Source organism: Oncorhynchus masou, chromosome 14, assembly GCF_036934945.1.
Source record: "Oncorhynchus masou masou isolate Uvic2021 chromosome 14, UVic_Omas_1.1, whole genome shotgun sequence".
In the NCBI taxonomy this organism is placed as follows: Eukaryota; Metazoa; Chordata; class Actinopteri; order Salmoniformes; family Salmonidae; genus Oncorhynchus; species Oncorhynchus masou.
The window spans coordinates 23,583,522-23,608,226 of record NC_088225.1 but is presented as its reverse complement, the minus strand read 5'-3'; the positions used below and the strand labels follow the sequence as shown (position 1 = coordinate 23,608,226).

General features: G+C 47.9%; 1 protein-coding gene across 3 annotated transcripts in view; it reads left to right on the top strand.

The window, feature by feature from the left end:
• srebf1 (sterol regulatory element binding transcription factor 1) overlaps positions 1–24,705 on the top strand; it is a 33,127-nt gene that overhangs the window by 327 nt on the left and 8,095 nt on the right. Inside the window, exons 2-13 of one of the 3 annotated variants that reach the window (XM_064986926.1) lie at positions 2,614–3,198; positions 4,553–4,716; positions 4,956–5,099; positions 9,126–9,344; positions 10,165–10,279; positions 11,186–11,346; positions 14,616–14,832; positions 15,068–15,252; positions 18,041–18,299; positions 21,906–22,072; positions 22,573–22,741; positions 23,060–23,168. In XM_064986926.1, the coding sequence (XP_064842998.1) occupies positions 2,614–3,198; positions 4,553–4,716; positions 4,956–5,099; positions 9,126–9,344; positions 10,165–10,279; positions 11,186–11,346; positions 14,616–14,832; positions 15,068–15,252; positions 18,041–18,299; positions 21,906–22,072; positions 22,573–22,741; positions 23,060–23,168 (2,494 nt within the window). Of the gene's footprint in view, positions 1–2,613; positions 3,199–4,552; positions 4,736–4,955; positions 5,100–9,125; positions 9,345–10,161; positions 10,280–11,185; positions 11,347–14,615; positions 14,833–15,067; positions 15,253–18,040; positions 18,300–21,905; positions 22,073–22,572; positions 22,742–23,059; positions 23,169–24,705 lie in introns of those variants that run through there. The other 2 variants (XM_064986925.1, XM_064986927.1) reach the window with 2 other exon arrangements.

Sequence of the window (24,705 nt, the reverse complement as noted above, 5' to 3'; positions counted from 1 at the left end):
GTAAGAACGTTAAGCGTACTAGTAAGCTAGCTAGCAAAACGGACAACTTGAACTTGGTAACGCGTTAGCTATTGTTGTTGCGAATGTTAGCTAGCCAAACAAGTGACAGCAATAGCAGCAACACAACACAAACAGCTTGCACACATAGCGTTACTGAGTGAGGTATCATTAACTACGTATAGGCACCCAGTGAGAACTTTAGAATGATGTACAGCTTAGTTAGCAAGTTAGCTAACTTACATTAGTTATGACCTTAAATCAAATTAACGAGCTTTATATTTGACTCAAACAGTAACGTAATGTGTAAACAGTAATGTGGTAGTAGAAGGCTTCCTTCTCTCAGGGTCGAGGAGAATCCTAGCTAACCTTATGGAACTAGCTAGCTAGCTACTGTCTGAGTTCGGTGCTTGTTTTTCTGTTGTTGCTGCTCTCGTTTTTGCGTTTTGGTTCTGACCTAACTCTAGACACATATCTGCTATTTTGCATGTTATTGAGAAGTTAAAACAATGTGCATACTACACAAGCTGATAGTTCACTGCTAGCCTATGTGATGAACGGAACAGACGCTAGTTAATGTGCCCCGCCCCCTCCAACTTGTCCTACTGACATCACGACGAGGTTAATGTCGAGCGTTCCCTTTCGGGTTCATTTCAAGAGGCGTGAAATAAGTCTATAACATGAATCATGATCTGATGGTTGCTTTTTTCCCATCCATATATAATTCATATTTATGTATTAATGAAGTATATGTTGCAGTCTTATTAATAAAATGTTAATCGTTTATATTTAAATTAGCTAAGTTATATCGAACCTAGTTACGCTAATGCATCAGTGCATTCAATTGAATGGTGGCTATTCGATTCGTTGGTGATATTAACTAATGTTACTTGTCAGTATAATCAATGGTTGGTTGTTTGCCAACAACTGCTCTGCTGCAGCATCTCACCCTTCATTGATTCCACGCACTACCTAAAAATTGACCGAGAGTAACCCAGCACTAAATTGTCCCATAGTAACCCCTTCTCATTGAAACCACAAGTGCTTCCTCTCTTTCTATCTTGGGGGCTGGTCTGCATTGCAAGTGTCTGAGGCACTTTCTGATTGGTCGGCAGCGATCACCTCATACAAAACATTGGTTTACAAATCCAGGCTAGTCAGTCTGGTGTGCCAGTGCAGACAGAGAGCAAAGGCAGAAGCATGAAGTGTGTTCTGTTATTACTGGACCTAGTCCTTATAACATATGACTATTAGCTTGATGATTTGGTCTAAGATTAAACAAAATGGTCTTTCTCCTTGCCAGGGAACAGCCTCCTCACTGTGCTGCCTGAAACTCATTTGGGATAGCCTAACCTACAGCCTATTTCTGTTGGAAATCCAGAAGCTATAGACAATAATTGTGAACATCTCTAGCTGATAAAACAAGTATGCTATACAGTGTATTACCCTAAAACAAGGCCTGTTGTATTATTAGAGAATAACGTTTTCAGTGTGAGTAATTAACTTGCTACTATTACTCAGTTCCATGTTCTAATGTAAAGTGCTACCATGCCATGTTTACGTGGAGGGTGCCTTTTCATCACCACTCAGTTCTTCTTGTGTCTCCATTCTCACCTACTCAGGGTTGTTGTCCTTTTGACAGACCGTGTGCATCATAATGCTGTGATAATAGTGAAGTAGCTGCAGGTCTGGGATGGTGTGACTGTGATCATAGTGTCTATTGTGTTGCCCGTCTCGCTGTGGCCCTTTTGGAGCCCATTAGAGTGGCATAGAGCCAGTCTGCTCTGCTGCAGTGGCCCCATAATAACTGCATTACTGACCAGGACTGAACTAAGCTTGCCCCATTTACTGTCCTGCTCTACTTCTCAGATCAGGGCCCATATCCACAAAGTATCTGAGTATGAGTGCTGTTCTAGGATCAGATCTTTTGTGTTCATGATAATCTGATTCATTATGATCAAACGCGATGTGATCTTTCTCGCTCATTTTTCAAAATAAAAGTCTGAAACTATGTCTAAAGACTGTTCACACCATGGGGAAGCCGTAGGAAAAGGAATCTGGTTGATATCCCTTTAAATGGAGCGAAGGCAGTCTATGGAACATGGAGCTTTCAAAATAGAAGCCACTTCCTGGTTTGATTTTCCCCAGGTTTTCACCTGTAATATCAGTTCTGTTATACTCACAGACAATATTTTGACAGTTTTGGAAACTTTAGAGTGTTTTCTATCATAATCTTACAATTATATGCATATTCTATAATCTGGGCCTCAGAGATAGGCAGTTAAATTTGGGTATGTTTTACATCCCAAATCAAAATACTGCCCCCTACACGCAAGAGGTTTTTAAGATGTTCAAAATGAGTGCAGTATGGGGTGAACAAAAGGCTCTGCTGTGTGTGTGTGTGTGTACAGCTGTTTGTTCCAGTCTAGCTTTAACACATGATTCAACTAATCACATTCTTCAACTTAGATTACTTTGTTTTAGTTTTGCCTTATTTGACCCTCTTCTCCTGATTTCTGTGGCAATGTCATGGTTAACAAGGCATCCCCTTTCTCTCTCTATCTCTGCTTCTCTCAATCTATGGAGTACTCTGACTATATTCCCATCTCTCCTCAGACATGCTGCAGCTCATCAACAACCAGGACATGGTGGAGTTCAACCAGGACATGGCGGGTCTCTTTGACCCCCCTCAGTTCACAGGGGTCACCCCTACCCAGGACCTCTCTGCCCTCAGCCTGCCCCACTCCACCACCTCCACTCCATCCACCACCTCCTCAATCCTGAGCAGCAGCCCCCACCTTGATGCTCTCCTGGGGCCCCCCATCATACGCAGTTCCTCCCCCCCAGACAAGGCCTTCCACCCCCCCACCTTCCAGCAGTCGCCCCTGGCCCAAGTCACCACCTCCACCCCTGTACCACTACCTAGGCCGCAGCCAGCTCCCCAGCAGGGCTCTCCATCAGCTCAGGCTGCTCAGGGTCTCAGGCAGCCCAAGGTGGACCTGCCCCTGCCCGTCCTCTCCCCCCCAGCCCCTGTTCCAGTCCAGCTTCCTCCCCCAGCCTCCTCCCCCCATACTGTACCCGGCCAGAGCCCCGTGTTCAGCGCCGCCCCCCAAGCCCTGTTCACCTCTCCTGCCCCCCAGCAGTCCCAGGCCCACACCCAGCAGATACGGATTAACTACAGCACCCAAAATGGCTACAAAGGTGAGGAACAGATTGTCACCATTCCTCTGTATTAATAGTTGAAATGCTGGTAGTAGATGGATGAGAGTCAGAAAATAAGGCCAAGGGAGCAAACGAATGCAAGGAAACGTAAAACTGAGTCACTCCTAACCCCTTCCATGTGGAGATGAAACATAGCTATTTTAATGGTTGTAGGGGTTTCCCCATGGCCCTGCCTGTTCAGCCCCGTCCTGCCAGGTAATGGGAGGGAAGGAGGGACCCCACCATGTGTTGCTAGTAGTAGAGCCACATGGTCATTAAGACGTCTTATTTCTGATGCAGAGCAGGGCCATGCTGTTGTGTCTGGATGAGAGCAGAGCATGACTGGAGGAACAGTTTACACATGCTCACACTCCTACTGTCTCACCCATTCTCACACACACTCTCTCTCTGTCTCTCTCTCAAGGCCAAAGGTAGGGACTGACAATGGAAACTGGTATACAAAGCACAAACACTCACTCCCTGAAGAAAGCCCACTTGGTGTTATGTTATGAGGAGGTAGAGTTGTGTTCTATGGTGGCAGTAGTAGTTCAGCATGTTTCCAAAGGAGAGTCAGTGGGTTACTCAACAACCTCCACTGACTATCAGTCAAAATCCCAATCTAATACCCGTTGGTCAAAGTGAAGGACCGTCCCTGAGGCTGAGAGAGGGTTTTTTGTCTACACTCTCTGAGCCATATTCAGATATACACACCTTGCCCGCGTCGCATACCTGTGCAACACTGTCCCTTTAAGTGTCTCGCTACACTCACATTAACATCTGCTAACCATGTGTATGTGACAAATAGAATTTGATTTGAAACTACAGTAAGATATCTGCCCCATGCAGCCATGCCCCAGCATTACAAACCTACTGACTCTGTGTAGACCAATGTCTTTACAGCCACCTGTACTGTTATGTTACACACTGCCTGCTACAGTCATCATATCGTATGTTTTCTAGAGGTCAAAGGTAATTCCAACAATGATAATCCATACTGTTATCGGTCAGTGACTCAAGTGTCTTTATAGCTACCAAACGTACCGTAGTGTACACTCCCCACTTCAGCCAGTATCCCATAATGATATCATTCACCAGGGGGAAAGGTCATACACTACTAAGCCACGCAAAAAATGTATGTGAACTTTGGCCTCGCCAAAGACTTATGGTGACGACAGTTTATATGGTGTTTTAGTTTTACAGCTGGTTTTACAGCTTGAACTATTTCAAACACAATTGAGTCCATACTAGCAGGACGTTTTGAACCCAAAAACAAATATTTAAGTACTCCCTCCTTGTTTCAGGCAGTTTTCTTCCGTTTGGTGCCTAATGAACATGACCCTGATTATTTTTCTAGCTGTCAATCATCAAGGAGGCCCCGCCCAGCCCATGGTCAGCCTGTCGTCGTCCCCTTCCGGTGTTCAGCCAATGACCATCCAGGCTCTGACCACCACGGCCCCCCTCCTGACCACCTCAGCAAGCCCCCCAGCTCAGACCATCGCATCACATCACATTCAACAAGTTAGTTTGTTCACCTGGAGTGAGTGCGTGTGTGTGTTATGTTTGATGAGACTCATTAACCCTAAGAATATCAACACACCAGAAAAAAATGATTTGTTCTTTGCATTCAAACCTATTATTGTCCTAGTATTTGTTTCATTTCTAATTTATTTCAATGGAACAGAACTGCTCCCTCAGGCTTATAGTCTAACCCTCCATCTCCTCTCTCTCTCTCTCTCCCTCGCTCCTCCTCCTCTCAGGTATTGCTCCAGCCCCAGTTTATCAAGGCTGAGTCTCTGCTGCTGACCACCCTGAACCGTGACCCCTGTATGGTCACTACTGTGGCCTCTCCATGCATCACCTCCCTGGCCACCACCACATCCCACAGCACCCACTCACTGCAGGTAGGAACCACATCCTAGAGCACCCACTCACTGCAGGTAGGAACCACAGCCCAGAGCACCCACTCACTGCAGTTAGGAACCATCACCACATCCCACAGCACCCACTCACTGCAGTTAGGAACCATCACCACAGCCCAGAGCACCCACTCACTGCAGGTAGGCACCACAGCCCAGAGCACCCACTCACTGCAGTCAGGAACCATCACCACAGCCCAGAGCACCCACTCACTGCAGGTAGGAACCACAGCCCAGAGCACCCACTCACTGCAGGTAGGAACCACATCCTAGAGCACCCACTCACTCCAGTTAGGAACCACAGCCCAGAGCACCCACTCACTGCAGGTGGGAACCATCACCACAGCCCAGAGCACCCACTCACTGCAGGTAGGAACCACAGCCCAGAGCACCCACTCACTGCAGGTAGGAACCACATCCTAGAGCACCCACTCACTCCAGTTAGGAACCACAGCCCAGAGCACCCACTCACTGCAGGTAGGAACCACATCCTAGAGCACCCACTCACTCCAGTTAGGCACCACAGCCCAGAGCACCCACTCACTGCAGGTAGGCACCACAGCCCAGAGCACCCACTCACTGCAGGTAGGCACCACAGCCCAGAGCACCCACTCACTGCAGGTAGGCACCACAGCCCAGAGCACCAACTCACTGCAGGTAGGCACCACAGCCCAGAGCACCCACTCACTGCAGGTAGGCACCACAGCCCAAAGCACCCACTCACTGCAGGTAGGAACCACATCCTAGAGCACCCACTCACTGCAGGTAGGAACCACATCCCAGAGCACCCACTCACTGCAGGTAGGAACCACATACCAGAGCACCCACTCACTGCAGGTAGGAACCATCACCACAGCCCAGACCACCCACTCACTGCAGGTAGGAACCATCACCACAGCCCAGACCACCCACTCACTGCAGTTAGGAACCATCACCACAGCCCAGACCACCCACTCACTCCAGTTAGGAACCATCACCACAGCCCAGACCACCCACTCACTCCAGTTAGGAACCATCACCACAGCCCAGACCACCCACTCACTGCAGGTAGGAACCACATCCTAGAGCACCCACTCACTCCAGTTAGGAACCACAGCCCAGAGCACCCACTCACTGCAGGTAGGAACCACATCCTAGAGCACCCACTCACTCCAGTTAGGAACCACAGCCCAGAGCACCCACTCACTGCAGGTAGGAACCATCACCACAGCCCAGACCACCCACTCACTGCAGGTAGGAACCATCACCACAGCCCAGACCACCCACTCACTGCAGTTAGGAACCATCACCACAGCCCAGACCACCCACTCACTCCAGTTAGGAACCATCACCACAGCCCAGACCACCCACTCACTCCAGGTAGGAACCACCACCACAGCCCAGACCACCCGCTCACTCCAGGTAGGAACCACCACCACAGCCCAGACCACCCGCTCACTCCAGGTAGGAACCATCACCACAGCCCAGACCACCCACTCACTCCAGGTAGGAACCACCACCACAGCCCAGACCACCCGCTCACTCCAGGTAGGAACCATCACCACAGCCCAGACCACCCACTCACTCCAGGTAGGAACCACCACCACAGCCCAGACCACCCGCTCACTCCAGTTAGGAACCATCACCACAGCCCAGACCACCCGCTCACTCCAGGTAGGAACCATCACCACAGCCCAGACCACCCACTCACTCCAGGTAGGAACCATCACCACAGCCCAGACCACCCACTCACTCCAGGTAGGAACCACCACCACAGCCCAGACCACCCGCTCACTCCAGGTAGGAACCATCACCACAGCCCAGACCACCCACTCACTCCAGGTAGGAACCACCACCACAGCCCAGACCACCCGCTCACTCCAGTTAGGAACCATCACCACAGCCCAGACCACCCGCTCACTCCAGGTAGGAACCATCACCACAGCCCAGACCACCCACTCACTGCAGGTAGGAACCACCACCACAGCCCAGACCACCCACTCACTCCAGTTAGGAACCATCACCACAGCCCAGACCACCCACTCACTCCAGTTAGGAACCATCACCACAGCCCAGACCACCCGCTCACTCCAGTTAGGAACCATCACCACAGCCCAGACCACCCACTCACTGCAGGTAGGAACCACATCCTAGAGCACCCACTCACTCCAGTTAGGAACCACAGCCCAGAGCACCCACTCACTGCAGGTGGGAACCATCACCACAGCCCAGAGCACCCACTCACTGCAGGTAGGAACCACAGCCCAGAGCACCCACTCACTGCAGGTAGGAACCACATCCTAGAGCACCCACTCACTCCAGTTAGGAACCACAGCCCAGACCACCCACTCACTGCAGGTGGGAACCACATCCTAGAGCACCCACTCACTCCAGTTAGGAACCACATCCCACAGCACCCACTCACTGCAGGTGGGAACCATCACCACAGCCCAGAGCACCCACTCACTGCAGGTAGGCACCACAGCCCAGAGCACCCACTCACTGCAGGTAGGCACCACAGCCCAGAGCACCCACTCACTGCAGGTAGGCACCACAGCCCAGAGCACCCACTCACTGCAGGTAGGCACCACAGCCCAGAGCACCCACTCACTGCATGTAGGAACCACATCCTAGAGCACCCACTCACTGCAGGTAGGAACCACATCCCAGAGCACCCACTCACTCCAGGTAGGAACCACATCCCAGAGCACCCACTCACTGCAGGTTGGAACCACATCCCAGAGCACCCACTCACTGCAGGTAGGAACCACATACCAGAGCACTCACTCACTGCAGGTAGGAACCACATCCTAGAGCACCCACTCACTGCAGGTAGGAACCACATCCTAGAGCACCCACTCACTGCAGGTAGGAACCACATCCTAGAGCACCCACTCACTGCAGGTAGGAACCATCACCACAGCCCAGACCACCCACTCACTCCAGTTAAGAACCATCACCACAGACCAGACCACCCACTCACTCCAGGTAGGAACCACCACCACAGCCCAGACCACCCACTCACTCCAGGTAGGAACCACCACCACAGCCCAGACCACCCACTCACTCCAGTTAGGAACCATCACCACAGACCAGACCACCCACTCACTCCAGGTAGGAACCACCACCACAGCCCAGACCACCCACTCACTCCAGGTAGGAACCACCACCACAGACCAGACCACCCACTCACTCCAGGTAGGAACCACCACCACAGCCCAGACCACCCACTCACTCCAGGTAGGAACCACCACCACAGCCCAGACCACCCACTCACTCCAGTTAGGAACCATCACCACAGACCAGACCACCCACTCACTCCAGGTAGGAACCACCACCACAGCCCAGACCACCCACTCACTCCAGGTAGGAACCATCACCACAGCCCAGACCACCCACTCACTCCAGGTAGGACCGAGATGGTAGGAATATTAATGTCATAAAGTAGTAACAGTATTTAGAAATGGTCATTTTCCCGAAGAAAAATTGTCTAAAAGTATTTTTATGATAGTGGAAGAATAGAAAGTATTGTGGTGTATAGGACATCGTGTCAAACATACTGCCTGTTTGAGGGGGAAACAAACTTAATATACTTGATGATGAATAAAACTGAATGGAAACTGTGTAGAAATGGTCTTGGACCTACATTCATACAGTTTCCCTGTCCAGCTCACTAATGCAAAATTCCAAAAAACGATGGATAGAGAACAATTTCTTGCAAATTTTGACGGCAATGGTATCTAACACATTTTCATTGCGGCCTTCTGGACGTCGTTGAAGCCCGAATGAGTTTGACACCCCTGATCTAGATGCTACTTTAGTGATTTGTCTTCTTCGAAACAATGTCTCTCCTCCCTCATTCTTTCTCTCCCTCCTCTTTCTTTCTCCCTCCCTCTCTTTCTCTCTCTCCCTCTTTCTTTCTCCATCCCTCCCCCTTCTCTTTCCCTCCTCCCTCTTTCTCTCCTCCCTCCCTCTCTTTCCCTCCTCCCTCTTTCTTTCTCCTTCCCTCCCTCTATCTCTCTCTCCCTCTAGGCTCTGATGAGTGGTGGCACCTTCCTGACCACAGTGCCAGTGATGATGGACTCTGACAAGCTGCCCATCAACCGTATCACAATCAGCAGTAAACCTATGGGCCTGCCCCCCAAGGGAGAGAAGCGCACCGCCCACAACGCCATCGAGAAGCGCTACCGCTCATCCATCAACGACAAGATCCTTGAGCTTAAAGACCTGGTGGCTGGGACTGAGGCCAAGGTATTAATATTGGAAATATATACATATATTTAAAAAAATATATATATATATTTGCAAAATATAATTTGAAACATTATATATATATATATATATATTTAAAAAAAAAATAATAATATATATATATATATATATTTGCAAAATATAATTTGCAACATACATTTTAAGCAGGAGATCCCCATTGAGATACAGTAGAGCTTTCAAGAACTGAATCATCTGACAGAGAAAAGTAACTGGCTGTGTCCAAATACCCATACTAGCGTACTACATTCTGCATACTCATTTAGGCTGATCTAGTTTAAGTCACTTGTCTTTTCCGACTCGAGTGTTTGACAACAGCTGATAATTAGATAAATTGACACGCTGTACCAAAACGAACGAATAGCAGGAGTCAACGCAATCGCATATTCGATGACTCATTTGGAGTACTATTACATTTTTTCAAAAAATACTTTACGTACTGTTTAGTATGCTAGTATGGGTATTGGGACACGGACACTGTTTTGTTTGTGGATTCCAATGTCAAGACATTAATGCTGTGTTCGTATTATATCGAAGAAAAGCTCATTGGTTGCATTCAAATGCATACTGTTTATCAGAGGCTCTTAAAATCTTGCATTAAATTTGTATTCACCTTTTTTCATCTGCTAAGCAGCTCAACAAGTTGTTATATTTACCTTTTTCTTCTGCTAAGCAGCTCACCAAGTTGTTGTATTTACCTTTTTCATCTGCTAAGCAGCTCAACAAGTTGTTGTATTTACCTTTTTCTTCTGCTAAGCAGCTCAACAAGTTGTTGTATTTACCTTTTTCATCTGCAAAGCAGCTCAACAAGTCGGCAATTCTGAAGAAGGCAATAGACTACATCCGCTACCTGCAGCAGTCCAACCAGAAACTGAAAAAAGAGAACATGGCCCTGAAGATGTCTGCCCAGAAGAACAGTGAGTGGTTCTTCTCCTCCCTGCCCTGGCTCTTCTTCTCCTTCTATGCCTGCCCTTTCCTCTCTTCCATCCTCCCTTTATCATGATCCTATTGTTATTCTTTATGAAGAAGAAGGATTCTTCATGGCTAAAGCTTTCAATTGCTTAAAGAAGTGCTTTGTGAAATGCAGTCATTGTCTGATAGCTAGTGCTGGTTGTGCTCGGATCAAGAGCTAGGCCCGTATTCATGAAGCATCTCAGAGTAGGATGGCTGATCTAGGATCAGGTCCCCCCTGTCCATATAATTGTATTCATTATGATTTAAAGGCTAAACTGATTCTAGATCAGCACTCTGAGACACTTTATGGATACAGATATAGTTGTCATAACAGTGATGAGGTTGGCCTGAACTATTGTGAGGTTGATCCTTTCTTTCTCCTCCTCTCTCCTCTCTTTTCTCCTCCTCTCTCCTCTCTTTTCTCCTCCTCTCTCCTCCTTCCTCTCTCTCCCTCCTCTCTCCCTCTCTCTCTTTCCTCCTCCTCCTCCTCCTCCTCCCTCTCTTTCTCCTCTCTCCTTTCTTTCTCTCCCTCTCTCTCTTTCTCTTCTCTCCTCTCTTTTCTCCTCCTCTCTCCTCCTTCCTCTCTCTCCCTCCTCTCTCCTTTCTTTCTCTACCTCTCTCCTCTCTTTTCTCCTCCTCTCTCCTCCTTCCTCTCTCTCCCTCCTCTCTCCTTTCTTTCTCTACCTCTCTCCTCTCCTTTTTCTCTCCTCTCTTTCTCTCCTCCTCCTCTCCTCTCTCTCTCTCTCCCTCCTCTCTCCTTTCTTTCTCTCTCTCTCCTCTCTCTCTCTCCTCTCTCTCCTCCCTCCTCCTACCTCTCTCCTCTCTTTTCTCCTCCTCTCTCCTCCTTCCTCTCTCTCCCTCCTCTCCAGAGTCTCTGAAGGACCTGGTTGCCATGGAGGTGGATGGCCCACAGACGGACGTAAAGAGCGAGCTACCCACCCCGCCGCCATCCGACGTGGGCTCTCCCACCTCCTACTCCCACTGTGGCAGCGACTCAGAACCCGACAGCCCCATGGGGGAGGACAGCAAGGTGGGTTTCACAACCTGAAGACGTGAAACCTCACTGAAAAGCATTGAGTGGAGCCAGTCAGGATACTGGATGTTACCCGTAACTAGGGTTGAACTTTTTGGGGAATATTCAGAGGTGGGAACTTTCCGTGGGAGTTAACGGGAATATATGGGAATTAATATTAATACCATTTAAATATAGATGTTTTTTGCATTGGATATATTTACCATATCATATGGAGACATAAACCTTTTACCTTATCATAAGTAGATATAATTATTAAATCCTTCCAATAAAAAAAAACAATTTAGTTACGAATTTAACTTTAATGAAATGAGTTGACTCTTCACATGGCATGATTTCACGGAACAACAAAAAGGGAATATTGAATGATTCCCAATGATCCATGGCATCTCCCAAAAATGTTTTCAACATACATCTGTAAAATGATAGTCTAAAAACTAAAGCCTTGGTTGTCTTCCTCTCAAGCTTCCATGTCTTCTCCCTGGACCTCCTCAATGTCCACCTCTTGAACATCAGACTCTGAGGCCTCATCTTCACTATCACTTTCTAACCTTGTTGAGGATGGCTCGGTGTCAGGCTCAAAAAGCCTAAAATTTGCCTGGATGGCCACCAAATGTTCAACCCTTGTGTTGGTCAGCCTGTTGCGGGCTTTGGTTTGTGTGTTCCAAAACAAGGAACAGTTGCGCTCTGAGGCGGCTGATGTTGGTGTGATTTGGAGGATGATGGGGGCAACAGGGGAAAGAACCTCAGATCCACAAAGTCCCTTCCACCAGGTGGCTGATGAGATATGTTGGGACGACTGCCATATTGCATCTCCATCCCAAAGCCCTTGTTTGGAAGTGTACTTCGCCAGACTACCAAGAACCTTGCTCTCATCCAGGCCAAGGTGGCGAGACACGGTAGTGATGACACCATGGGCCTTGTTGATCTCTGCACCAGACAGGATGCTCTTGCCAGCATACTTGGGGTCCAACATGTACACTGCAGCGTGTTTGGGCTTCAGGAAGAAGTCTTCACGCTTTTTGATGTATTTCAGAACTGCAGTTTCCTCTGCTTGGAGCAACAGTGAAGTGGGCAGGGCAGTACGGATTTCTTCTCTTACATCTGCAGGCAGAGTCTGAACATCCGACAGGGTGGCATTGTCTCCCTCAATCCGTGCAGTGGGTACTGCTATAGGTTTCAGTCTGCTTACCACTCTCTCCCAAAATACATCATCCAGGAGGATCCTCTTGATGGGGCTGTCCATATCGGCAGACTGTTTCTTGGAGAGACTCCTTCCCCTCCAGGACACTGTCAAACATGATGACAACACCACCCCAACAGGTGTTGCTGGGCAGCTTCAATTTGATGCTCTTATTCTTCTCACTTTGCTGCTATAACTTGATGACCCTTCACATACCTAACCATTTCCTTGGCTCTCTTGTAGTGTATCCATTGTTTTCAGTTCCATGATGTCCTTGAGGAGCAGATTCAATGCATGAGCAGCACAGACAATGGGTGTGATGTGAGGGTAGGACTCCTCCACTTTAGACCAAGCAACCTTCATGTTCGCAGCATTGTCTGTTACCAGTGCAAATACCTTCTGTGGTCCAAGGTCATTGACTGTCTTCAGTTTATCTGCAATGAAGAGACCAGTGTGTCTGTTGTCCCTTGTGTCTGTGCTCTTGTAGAATACTGGTTGAGGGGTGGAGATGATGTAGTTAATTATTCCTTGCCCACGAACATTTGACAACCCATCAGAGTTGATTGCAGTACAGTCTGCTTTCTCTATGATTTGCTTGACCTTCACTTGAACTCTGGTGAACTCTGCATCCAGCAAATGAGTAGATAAAGCATGTCTGGTTGGAGTGGTGTATGCTGGGTGAAATCTCTTCCAATACACATTGCCTGTGAGCATCAGAGGTGAACCAGTTGCATACACAGCTCGAGCAAGACATTCATCAGCATTTTTTTGACTATGTTCCTCCATTGAGTTAAAAAAAAAACTTCTGATTCCAGGAGGACCATGAGCTGTTGCTATCGATAAGATGTCTGATTCATCATTTTCACCTCGAATAGAAGTAGAGGGACTTTTGTCAGAGGTTGCTTGTTGTGAGCGCTGAGGGAACTTTATGCACTTGGCCAGATGATTCTGCATCGTTGTTGCATTCTGCACGTATGATTTGACACAGTATTTGCAAATGTACACAGCTTTTCCTTCTACATTAGCTGCAGGGAAATGTCTCCACACATCAGATAGTGCCCGTGGCATTTTCCTGTAAAGATAACAACAAAATACAATTCCATGTAAAGATAAATGGTTAAGCAGTTAGATTAAACAACTCCTTTGTAAGATAAATGTTTTAAAATGAAACATGTATGGAAACAGGTGAATTAACACTCCTCAGTTAGCAGGCTCAATCAATTAAAATCAACATGGTAGCAGAAACTAACTAGCATAAATTGTTAACAAGTTATAAATTATTTAAACACACTTTGCTGTAGGCTTCTATTTACTAGTTAACAAAAAAATCATGTTTGTTATATAAAATATATTCACCCCACCCAGTATTGTAATCAAAACTTACCAGAAAGCATGTAGTCCTTGGCTCAGACAGTGTATTAGTGTGGGCTCAATAGCATCTCATTAGTGTGCAAGATCTTGAGAATTAGCTGTACATCTGATGGAAGAGTGCACTGCACATGTGATGGATGAATGCACTGTCCATGCAGAGGGTTGGAATTCCATTGAATTGGGGATAGTTTAACCAAAATATGCCACAGACCTAGAATTGCCTTGTCTGTACCACAAAAAAAGGTTCACTGTTATAAGCTAACATTTTGGATGAATTTAAGCAAAATTCCCCAAAATCCAGGGCTTAACTTCCCATGGAAAATATCCGGAAATTTCCCGGAAAGTTTCAGACCCATTGCAACCCAACCCATAACTAATGCTTCTCGTGACTTTAAGAAAGGAGCTTGAAAGATGTTGGACTTCTCAGCTATAGTTACCTAGAATAGAACACTATGAAAGGAAATTCTCTAGCAACATGCATCCTGTAGCAACAAGGCTGGAGACAAACTTAAACAGAGAAGCTAAACCATTGTTTTGTTCAATGGCTAACCATTGGTGTCTCCAATTATCATGGAAGGTAAACTTACGATAATAAGTTATAGTTCTTAGTTCTAACTCCCTGGTTACAATTCTAGTTCCAGTTCCATCTCTGCCTCTTGCTTTAGTTCTATTTCTAATCCTGACTTCTTGTGTTCTGTCCTCTCCTGTCCAGCCGGCGGTCAATCTGATGGACACGTCCTCGTCCACTCCGGGCAGTGCTGGCATGCTGGACCGCTCCCGCATGGCGCTGTGCACATTCACCTTCCTCTTCCTCTCCCTCAATCCCCTGGCTGCCATGCTGTGTGGAGGGATGGGCTCCAGCACCACCGCTAACAACCAAGCAGTGCATCCTGGGACAGGCAGGATCATGCTGGGCCTAGACAACGCAGGTATGGAGGGATGGAGGGAAAGAGGGAGGGTGGCGGAGGAGTGTATCTTACTCCTAGTGAGTTCATCTAATACTCCCATGTGTATTTTCTTGTAAGTCCATCTCTTCTTTGTCTGTATGTGTGTGTGTGTGTGTTTGCGTGCGTGTCTCAAACTCATTATGTGTTGTTGTATCTCCAAAAGTCATTCTGTGTGGGTGTCTCCAAAAGTCATCCTCTCTCTGTGTTTTCCTCCTAGCTGACTCGTGGGGCTGGATGGACTGGGTACTACCCACTCTGTTGGTGTGGCTGCTGAATGGTGTGCTGGTGGCTGGGGTTCTGGTCAGAGTGTTGGTCTATGGAGAGCCAGTCACCAGGCCCCACTCTGGATCCTCTGTGCTGTTCTGGAGGCACCGCAAGCAGGCAGACCTCGACCTGGCACGGGTGAGAATATGGAGAATGTGATTTCGTCAAAATGCCACCCTATTCCCTATATAGTGCACTATGTAAGGAATAGTGTGTATGGTGTTCACTCACTGCTGTACAGTGGTTCTTCCTTTAAAAGTTACAAGCTTATGCTGCGACCATTAGTGCTAGATGGTGGAATTCTGTCATTGCGCCACACTATCACAGGGCGGAGTTAGAACGCTGATCTATCGATAGTCTAAACTGTGGCACAAATTGACTGTCTTTTGGTAAATGAATGGAAGTGTTTTCAGTCTGAGAGTCTCCTCTGGCACTAGAGTCCTGCATCAGGCAACAACAACAACACTGTAGCTGTGTGCCTGGAGTTCAGTGAGAACTTGGGTAAATGAGGGAATCACACTTGACATGTGGACTGATGAAATTCCCAAAAATAGGCACGGTGGGCTTTTGGTTTCTCTCACTCTAAAAACAGAAATAAATCATCTAAATAACAAAACTGGCTTTATTTACAAATGATTAAGAATGTCTCACCCCGTGTTCAAGAATGGCCTTTTTCCCTTTATTCAGATTATAACCTCTCACTTTCAGTTATTTGAAAACAAAATCATCTCTAAAATATCATATTGTGGTTAAACTCAAATATTCTAATAGATAAAAAAAATGTTTTTATGAATTGGAACCTTTATCAAGTGGAAGGGGGGGAGAAGTAAGGAACTTGTCTGTCGGCCCTGGATTAAAGACCAAAATTGGTAAGAAAATTGTGATAAATAAAAATATATACCAGTTTCATTTAAGGACCAAAAAAATGACAGCTGTGCCATATAGATTGTAAAACAGTTGAAGAGATAAACATATTGTTTTTTTAATGGTAACTGTGTTCATAAAAAAACTATGACATTGCGACCAAAGAGAACAGACGAAATTGACAGTTTTCATCAAACCAGCTTCTTTCAATGGTGCCACATGTTCCAGGGTTAGGACTGTAACCACCAGAGGACTTGAAAACAATGTTTCCATAACCTACTGCAGGCCTGAAACCTAAGGGTTTAACCTTCTGAATGAATGATTATATTGAAGATAGAAGCCACCTCTTAATGAGTCCCGAGAGCCCATCTGTTATCCAACGGTTATTATTGTTACTATTAACCCTGCATTATAGTTCTATAAAAGCCCCTTAGATAACATGTTTTCCAACAAGGGCTATTAGCAGGACAATAGACATGATGTGGTCCCAAAAACACCTCTCTGACATAGGGTCCAACATATCTCTTGATGTCATTGATTGTCTCGCCAGCTTTGATCCATGCCTGGCCTGCAGCACGCAAAGTTCTTTGTTTGTCAGACAAATCATTGGGTCAAAACAAGAGAACACACATGGTTAATGTTCTGAGGAAGAAAAGAATACAAAATAAAAATAATCATTAGATAGTCTTACAGAGCCTTTCCGTAAGTTCACTCCAGTTTCTTCAACTGTCTTCTGACTGTGATTAGAGCGATGTTGATCTTGTGCCTCATCATCTTCAACCATCAGTGAGTTGATGGCTTGAATAGTCTCGCTGGAAATGGAATACAATGTCAAAATGTGCAGCGCACAGTAAAGACCAACAGCATTATTTTGAGCATTATTAGGCCTATTTTACAGTATTGTAGCCTACTGTACCTGTTCATTCTCCTGGGCTTTCATGTTTGGCATAACACCGGCAAATAGCACTGTCCGTGACCATAATCCCCAAGTCAAACAGTATTTTACCCACATGTTTAATTATTTAAGACTCTTTTCTCTTCTCTGTGCTGGAGTTCTTTTAAGTCGTCCACCCCTGATGGGCTATAAGCAGGACAACAGGCTGCGTTGTTTTCTAACCTCATCTGGATGGTTCCATAACTAATTACTATGTGAATAAATATCACTGAATGACAGAAATATTGGAATAAAGTAGGCTAATGAAGCCAACACATTGTTGCTTGCTGGAACACCCAGTCATCCAATTGTTATCAGAGGATTTGAAGCAGTAGCCTACCAGCGTGTAGGTTTTTCAGCACCGTTTTGCGCTCCTCTAAGACGAGCATGGGGACTAGACTTGATAAATCAATGAGATTTTCATTTTCACTGAATCTATTTGGGTATTGGTTAGCCTGCAATTAGGGTGTGGAAATGTTCGTATTATTTTGCTCTTCACTCGAAGTCACTTAGTAGCCTACTCCCGACCGGTCACGTTGTACAGTGCCATATTTTCCTAATGGAAACGCAGAGGCTTTTGTTTTTCTTGGAATAGACACACCATAATATTAATCAAATTAAATAAGCTAAATTTCTTATTCAATCCCGTGTACTATGTTCTAAGAAAACGGTTTTAAATTCCGGTAGTACAGCCAATATTAAAAACAGTCAAATGCTTCTCAAAGATGCCCTCTGGTGGTCAAACTAGCAGTAACTAGCATTAATGGCAACAATGGCTGACACTTAAATAACGTGCCATAGAATTCTGCGTCAGCCCGCAAGCTGTGCTGCAGTGCAACGCAACTTTTAGGAAGAACCACTCTATAATGTAGATAGAAACGGGGCAATCCAAGAGGTTGCTATAAAATGAATGTCAAAACAGTTTTCTTTGCCCTATGTCATTATAAATGACACAGAATGAATCATTAGATTGCTCTCTACAATATTATAACCTTAATAAACTTGTACTTTACACAGTTGACAAATGTAATGTTCATTTGCTGTGACCATTTAGACTACACCGCTGTAGGTTGTATCTCTTTCAAATTTGGTGTTGTGACCTACCCACCTCTCTCCCTCCCCCAATAGGGAGACTTTGCCCAGGCCAGTCAGAACCTATGGACCTGCCTCAAGGCCCTGGGTCGCCCCTTACCCACCTCTCAGTTGGACCTGGCCTGTGCCGCCCTGTGGGCCCTGCTCCGCCTCTGCCTCCAGCGACTAGGGGTGGGTCGCTGGTTGGCTGCCAGGGCTGGGGGGCTCCGCGCCAGGGGGCTCCGGGAGGATGCTCGCATGAGCAGCCGCGACGCTGCCCTGGTCTACCACCGCCTGCACCAGCTGCACATGACCGGTAGGTGGAAATTGTAAACGGGACTTGACCTGTGGCTCAAATGCTAATGGTAAGGCTAACCTTGTCTAACCATGTCAATGTTACCAGCTAGTTGATTGATGTGATTTAAATGTCATACACCTACCGGTACCCAGCCCACATGGGCTTACAAGACACTACAGAACAAAATAACATTTTACAAATGCATACAGTGATCATTGCCGGTACAGCTACCATCTAGCTGCGCTACACAACCAGCTACCATCTAGCCGCGCTACACAACCGGCTACCATCTAGCCGCCCTACACAACCGGCTACCATCTAGCCGCCCTACACAACCGGCTACCATCTCTACACAACCGGCTACCATCTAGCACTACACAACCGGCTACCATCTAGCCGCCCTACACAACCGGCTACCATCTAGCCGCGCTACACAACCGGCTACCATCTAGCGCGCCTACACAACCGGCTACCATCTAGCCGCCCTACACAACCGGCTACCATCTAGCCGCCCTACACAACCGGCTACCATCCATCTACAACCGGCTACCATCCGCTACACAACCGGCTACCATCTAGCCGCTACACAACCGGCTACCATCTAGCCGCTACACAACCGGCTACCATCACTACCACAACCGGCTACCATCTAGCCGCCCTACACAACCGGCTACCATCTACACAACCGGCTACCATCCGCTACTACACAACCGGCTACCATCTAGCCGCCCTACACAAAGCCGCCCTACACAACCGGCTACCATCTAGCCGCCTACACAACCGGCTACCATCTAGCCGCCCTACACAACCGGCTACCATCTAGCCGCCCTACACAACCGGCTACCATCTAGCCGCTACACAACCGGCTACCATCTAGCCGCCCTACACAACCGGCTACCATCTAGCCGCCCTACACAACCGGCTACCATCTAGCTACACAACCGGCTACCATCTAGCCCCTACACAACCGGCTACCATCTAGCTACACAACTACCAACTACACAACCGGCTACCATCTAGCCGCCTACACAACCGGCTACCAACTGCTACCCGCCCTACACAACCTAGCCGCTACAACCGGCTACCATCTAGCCCCCTACACAACCCGCTACCATCACCAACGTGTACCATCTAGCCGCCCTACACAACCGGCTACCATCTACCATCATCTCCAACCGGCTACCATCTAGCCGCCCTACACAACCGGCTACCATCTACAACGTGCTACCCCTGCTCGTCAACCGCTACCATCTGGCCGCTACCATCTAGCCGTCCCTGCTCTAACCAACCGGCTCACCACCATCTCCAGCCCTACCAACCGCTACCATCACCAACATGTCTACCATCTACCCGCTACCATCTACCAACCGCTACCATCTCTACCATCGCTACCATCTAACCGCCACACCCATCTACACACAACCGGCTACCATCTAGCCGCTACCATCACCAACCGGCTACCATCTGCAACCGGCTACCATCTAGCCGCACACAACCGGCTACCATCTGCTACGCCGCTACACCAACGGCTACCACCATCTACCATCTCGCCGCCCTACCATCTAGCCACCAACCGGCTACCATCTAGCATTATCACCAACCGGCTACCATCTAGCCTGCTTACACAACCGGCTACCATCAACACCGGCTACCATCTAGCCCGTTATCACACAACCGCTACCATCTAGCCGCTTACACAACCGGCTACCATCTAGCCGCCCACACAACCGGCCCTACACAACCCTACCATCACAACCGGCTACCATCTGCCGCTACCATCCCTACACAACCGGCTACCATCTAGCCGCCCTACACAACCGGCTACCACTCTACCAGCCACCCTACACAACCGGCTACACAACCATCTGCCCTGTCTCCAGGCCCTATCACAACCGGCTACCATCTCGCCCTCAACCGGCTACCATCTATCACCAACAGTCCCTGCTACACAACCGGCTACCATCTAGCAGCCCTACACAAACCCGGCTACCATCTAGCAGCCCTCACCAACATGTACCCTGCTCGTCCCGTACACAACCGGCTACCATCAGCAGCCCCAACATGTCCCTGCTCGCTACCATCCCGTTATCACCAACGTGTCCCTGCTCGCCCCGCTACCATCTAGCCGCCGCTACCCGGCTACCATCTCTACCAACGTGTACCATCCCAACCGGCTACCATCTCGTACCCGCCCTATCACCAACGTGCTACCCTGCTCGTCCCGCTACCATCACCAACGTGCTACCATCTAGCCGCCCTATCTACCATCTAGTCCCGCCCCTACCATCTATCACCAACCGGCTACCATCTAGCGCGTCCCGCTATCATCAACCGGCTCCCTTCGTCAGCACTATCACCAACAATACATTTCCCTGCTCGTCATTCCTCCAGGCATTATGAACAAACTGATCAATCTCAAACATGCCCCTGAAACAGCCTCGTCCCGTTATCACCAACGTGTCCCTGCTCGTCCCGTTATCACCAACGTGTCCCTGCTCGTCCCGTTATCACCAACGTGTCCCTGCTCGTCCCGTTATCACCAACATGTCCCTGCTCGTCCCGTTATCACCAACATGTCCCTGCTCGTCCCGTTATCACCAACGTGTCCCTGCTCGTCCCGTTATCACCAACGTGTCCCTGCTCGTCCCGTTATCACCAACATGTCCCTGCTCGTCCCGTTATCACCAACGTGTCCCTGCTCGTCCCGTTATCACCAACGTGTCCCTGCTCGTCCCGTTATCACCAACGTGTCCCTGCTCGTCCCGTTATCACCAACGTGTCCCTGCTCGTCCCGTTATCACCAACGTGTCCCTGCTCGTCCCGTTATCACCAACGTGTCCCTGCTCGTCCCGTTATCACCAGGGTCGTGTCACCAACGTGTCCCTGCTCGTCCCGTTATCACCAACATGTCCCTGTCCCTGCTCGTCCCGTTATCACCAACGTGTCCCTGCTCGTCCCGTTATCACCAACGTGTCCCTGCTCGTCCCGTTATCACCAACATGTCCCTGCTCGTCCCGTTATCACCAACGTGTCCCTGCTCGTCCCGTAACCAGAACACCTCAGGGTTGTCACCAACGTGTCCCTGCTCGTCCCGTAACCAGAACACCTCAGGGTTGTCACCAACGTGTCCCTGCTCGTCCCGTAACCAGAACACCTCAGGGTTGTCACCAACGTGTCCCTGCTCGTCCCGTAACCAGAACACCTCAGGGTTGTCAGCAACGTGTCCCTGCTCGTCCCGTAACCAGAACACCTCAGGGTTGTCACCAACGTGTCCCTGCTCGTCCCGTAACAGAACACCTCAGGGTTGTCACCAACGTGTCCCTGCTCATCCCGTAACCAGAATACCTCATGGTTGTCACCAACGTGTCTCAGATCCTCATACAGTGGGAAATAAAACAAACACTAAATGGATTCAGATTTCCCCAAGATCACACAGTTGGTACCTTCTCTCCTCTGCAGTACTACTGTCCAATACAGAGTTATCCACTAGCTCCCTACTCCTACACACTTTATGTAGGCCTGAGAGGAATGGATGCGTGTTTTCAGGAGTCTTTGTCTGAAAATCCTGTGTGTTTTCTGTGTTTGTTCAGCCAAGCTGTGTATAATCAACGGGTGTGTGTGCAGGTAAGCTGGGCGGTAGCCACCTGTCTGCGGTTCACATGGGTCTGAGTGCTGTAAACCTGGCAGAGTGTTCAGGCTCCTGTCTCCCCGTGGCCACGCTAGGAGAGATCTACGTCTCTGCAGCCCTACGAGTCAAAGCCAGCCTACCCAGACTCCTTCACTTCTCCTCCGTGAGTAACCGAGTTAGGTTACCAAGTGGTGTGGGTGTTTGTGAGAGTGGGGGAGAGGGGAAGGCGTTGGCTATAATGTGTGGTTTGTTGCTCAGTGTATTGTGTCTCTACCTCGTTACCCACTCCTGTATCTACATGTCTCTCTCCATCCCCAGCGTGTGTTCCTGAGTAGTGCCCGCCAGGCGTGTCTCTCTACCTCGTTACCCACTCCTGTATCTCCATGTCTCTCTCCATCCCCAGCATGTGTTCCTGAGTAGTGCCCGCCAGGCGTGTCTCTCTACCTCGTTACCCACTCCTGTATCTACATGTCTCTCTCCATCCCCAGCGTGTGTTCCTGAGTAGTGCCCGCCAGGCGTGTCTCTCTATCTCCTTGTTATCCCCACTCCTGTATCTCCATGTCTCTCTCCATCCCCAGCGTGTGTTCCTGAGTAGTGCCCGCCAGGCGTGTCTCTCTACCTTGTTACCCACTCCTGTATCTCCATGTCTCTCTCCATCCCCAGCGTGTGTTCCTGAGTAGTGCCCGCCAGGCGTGTCTCTCCTCCAGTGGCAGTGTCCCCCCGGCCATGCAGTGGCTCTGTCACCCTCTGGGCCACCGCTTCTTTGTGGACGGGGACTGGGCCGTCCGCAGCACCCCCAAAGATAGCATCTACAGCCAGGCAGGGAACACAGGTCAGTACTGCAGACACCTGCTGCACTGTCGGAACTAGAAGTACAAGCATTTCACTACACCCGCAACAACATCTGCTAAACACGTGTATGTGACCAATAGCACCTTATTCCCTGGTATATGGTGTACAACTATTGACAAGAGCCCCTCAGAAGAATGAGCGTTGAGAGGCTCTACAGGTGGACAGCTTGTGTCTTTATGAAAGGAAACACCTGTCATGGAAACTGGTTATGATGAAAGCAATATGGGCAACACGTTTTCATTGTCTAAATTGGTTGCCATGACTATGCTAACCCTTATTATTCTCTCTGTCTCCGTAGTGGACCCTCTGGCCCAGGTGACCCAGGCTTTTAGGGAACACCTTTTGGAGAAGGCTCTGTACTGTGTGGCCCAGCCCCGGGGGGAGAAGACCCCCAGTGATGGAGAGGGGTAGGTGCAACACACAGCCAAATAGTGTTCTCAGGTTATCTGCAGAAGTCTTAAAAGTTGCCTTTATCAATCCCACAGAATTTTAGCCAGTGGTGGCTAAAGTTAGCTGATGTTTCTAGTGGCTGTAAAAAAAAATATATATTTTTTTTAAAGGCCCATAGTCTACTTTGAGTGTGGAGAACCATCTAACATTGAGTTGTAAAATACAGAATGTTGACTTATTAATATTTTAGGCCTTATTTTGTCTTAAATTGTCTACAATCCCTTTTTGAACAAGCCTTTTACGTGTGTGTTCTCAAGGAGAACTAAGTCTCTTTTAAATACTTTTAACTAACTACAGTTGAAGTCGAAAGTTTACATTCACCTTAGCTAAATACATTTAAACTCAGTTTTTCACAATTCCTGACATTTAATCCTAGTAAAAATTCCCTGCCTTAGGTCAGTTAGGATCACCATTTTATTTTAAGAATGTGAAATGTCAGAATAATAGTAGAGAGTGATTTATTTCAGCTTTTATTTCTTTCATCACATTCCCAGTGGGTCAGAAGTTCACATACACTCAATTAGTATTTGGTAGCATTGCCTTAAACCATTTAAACTTGGGTCAAACGTTTCAGGTCGCCTTCCACAAACTTCCCACAATAACTTGGGTGAATTTTGGCCCATTCCTCCTGACAGAGCTGGTGTAACTAAGTCATTTATTTATTTATTTTTTACCTTTATTTAATTAGGCAAGTCTGTTAAGAACAAATTAAGATTTTCAATGACTGCCTAGGAACAGTGGGTAAACTGCCTTGTTCAGGGGCAGAAAGACAGAATTATTTTACCTTGTCAGCTCAGGGATTCAATAGTGCAACCTTTCGGTTAATAGACAAACGCTCTAACCACTAGGCTACCTGCCGCGGTTTGTAGGCCTCCTTGCTCGCACACGCTTTTTCAGTTCTGTCCTCAAATTTTCTATAGGATGGGGTCAGGGCTTTGTGATGGCCACTCCAATACCTTGACTTTGTTGTCCTAAGGCCATTTTGCCACAACTTTGGAAGTATGCTAGGGCTTAATTGTCCACTTAATTGTCCATTTGGAAGAACCATTTGCTTTAACTTCCTGACTGATGTCTTGAGATGTTGCTTCAATATATCCACATAATCTTCCTCCTCATGATGCCATCTATTTTATGAAGTACACCAGTCCCTCCTGCAGCAAAGCACCCCCCACAACATGATGCTGCCACCCCTGTGCTTCACGGTTGGGATGGTGTTCTTCGGCTTGCAAGCCTCCCCTTTTTTCCTCCAAACATAACGATGGTCATTATGCCAAACAGTTCTATTTTTGTTTCATCAGACCAGAGGACATTTCTCCAAAAAGTATGATCTTTGTTCCCATGCTCATTTGCAAACCGTAGTCTGGATTTTTCATGGCGGTTTTGGAGCAGTGGCTACTTCCTTGCTGAGCAGCCTTTCAGGTTATGTCGATTATAGGATTAGTTTTTCTGTGGATATAGATACTTTTGTACCTGTTTCCTCCCACATCTTCACAA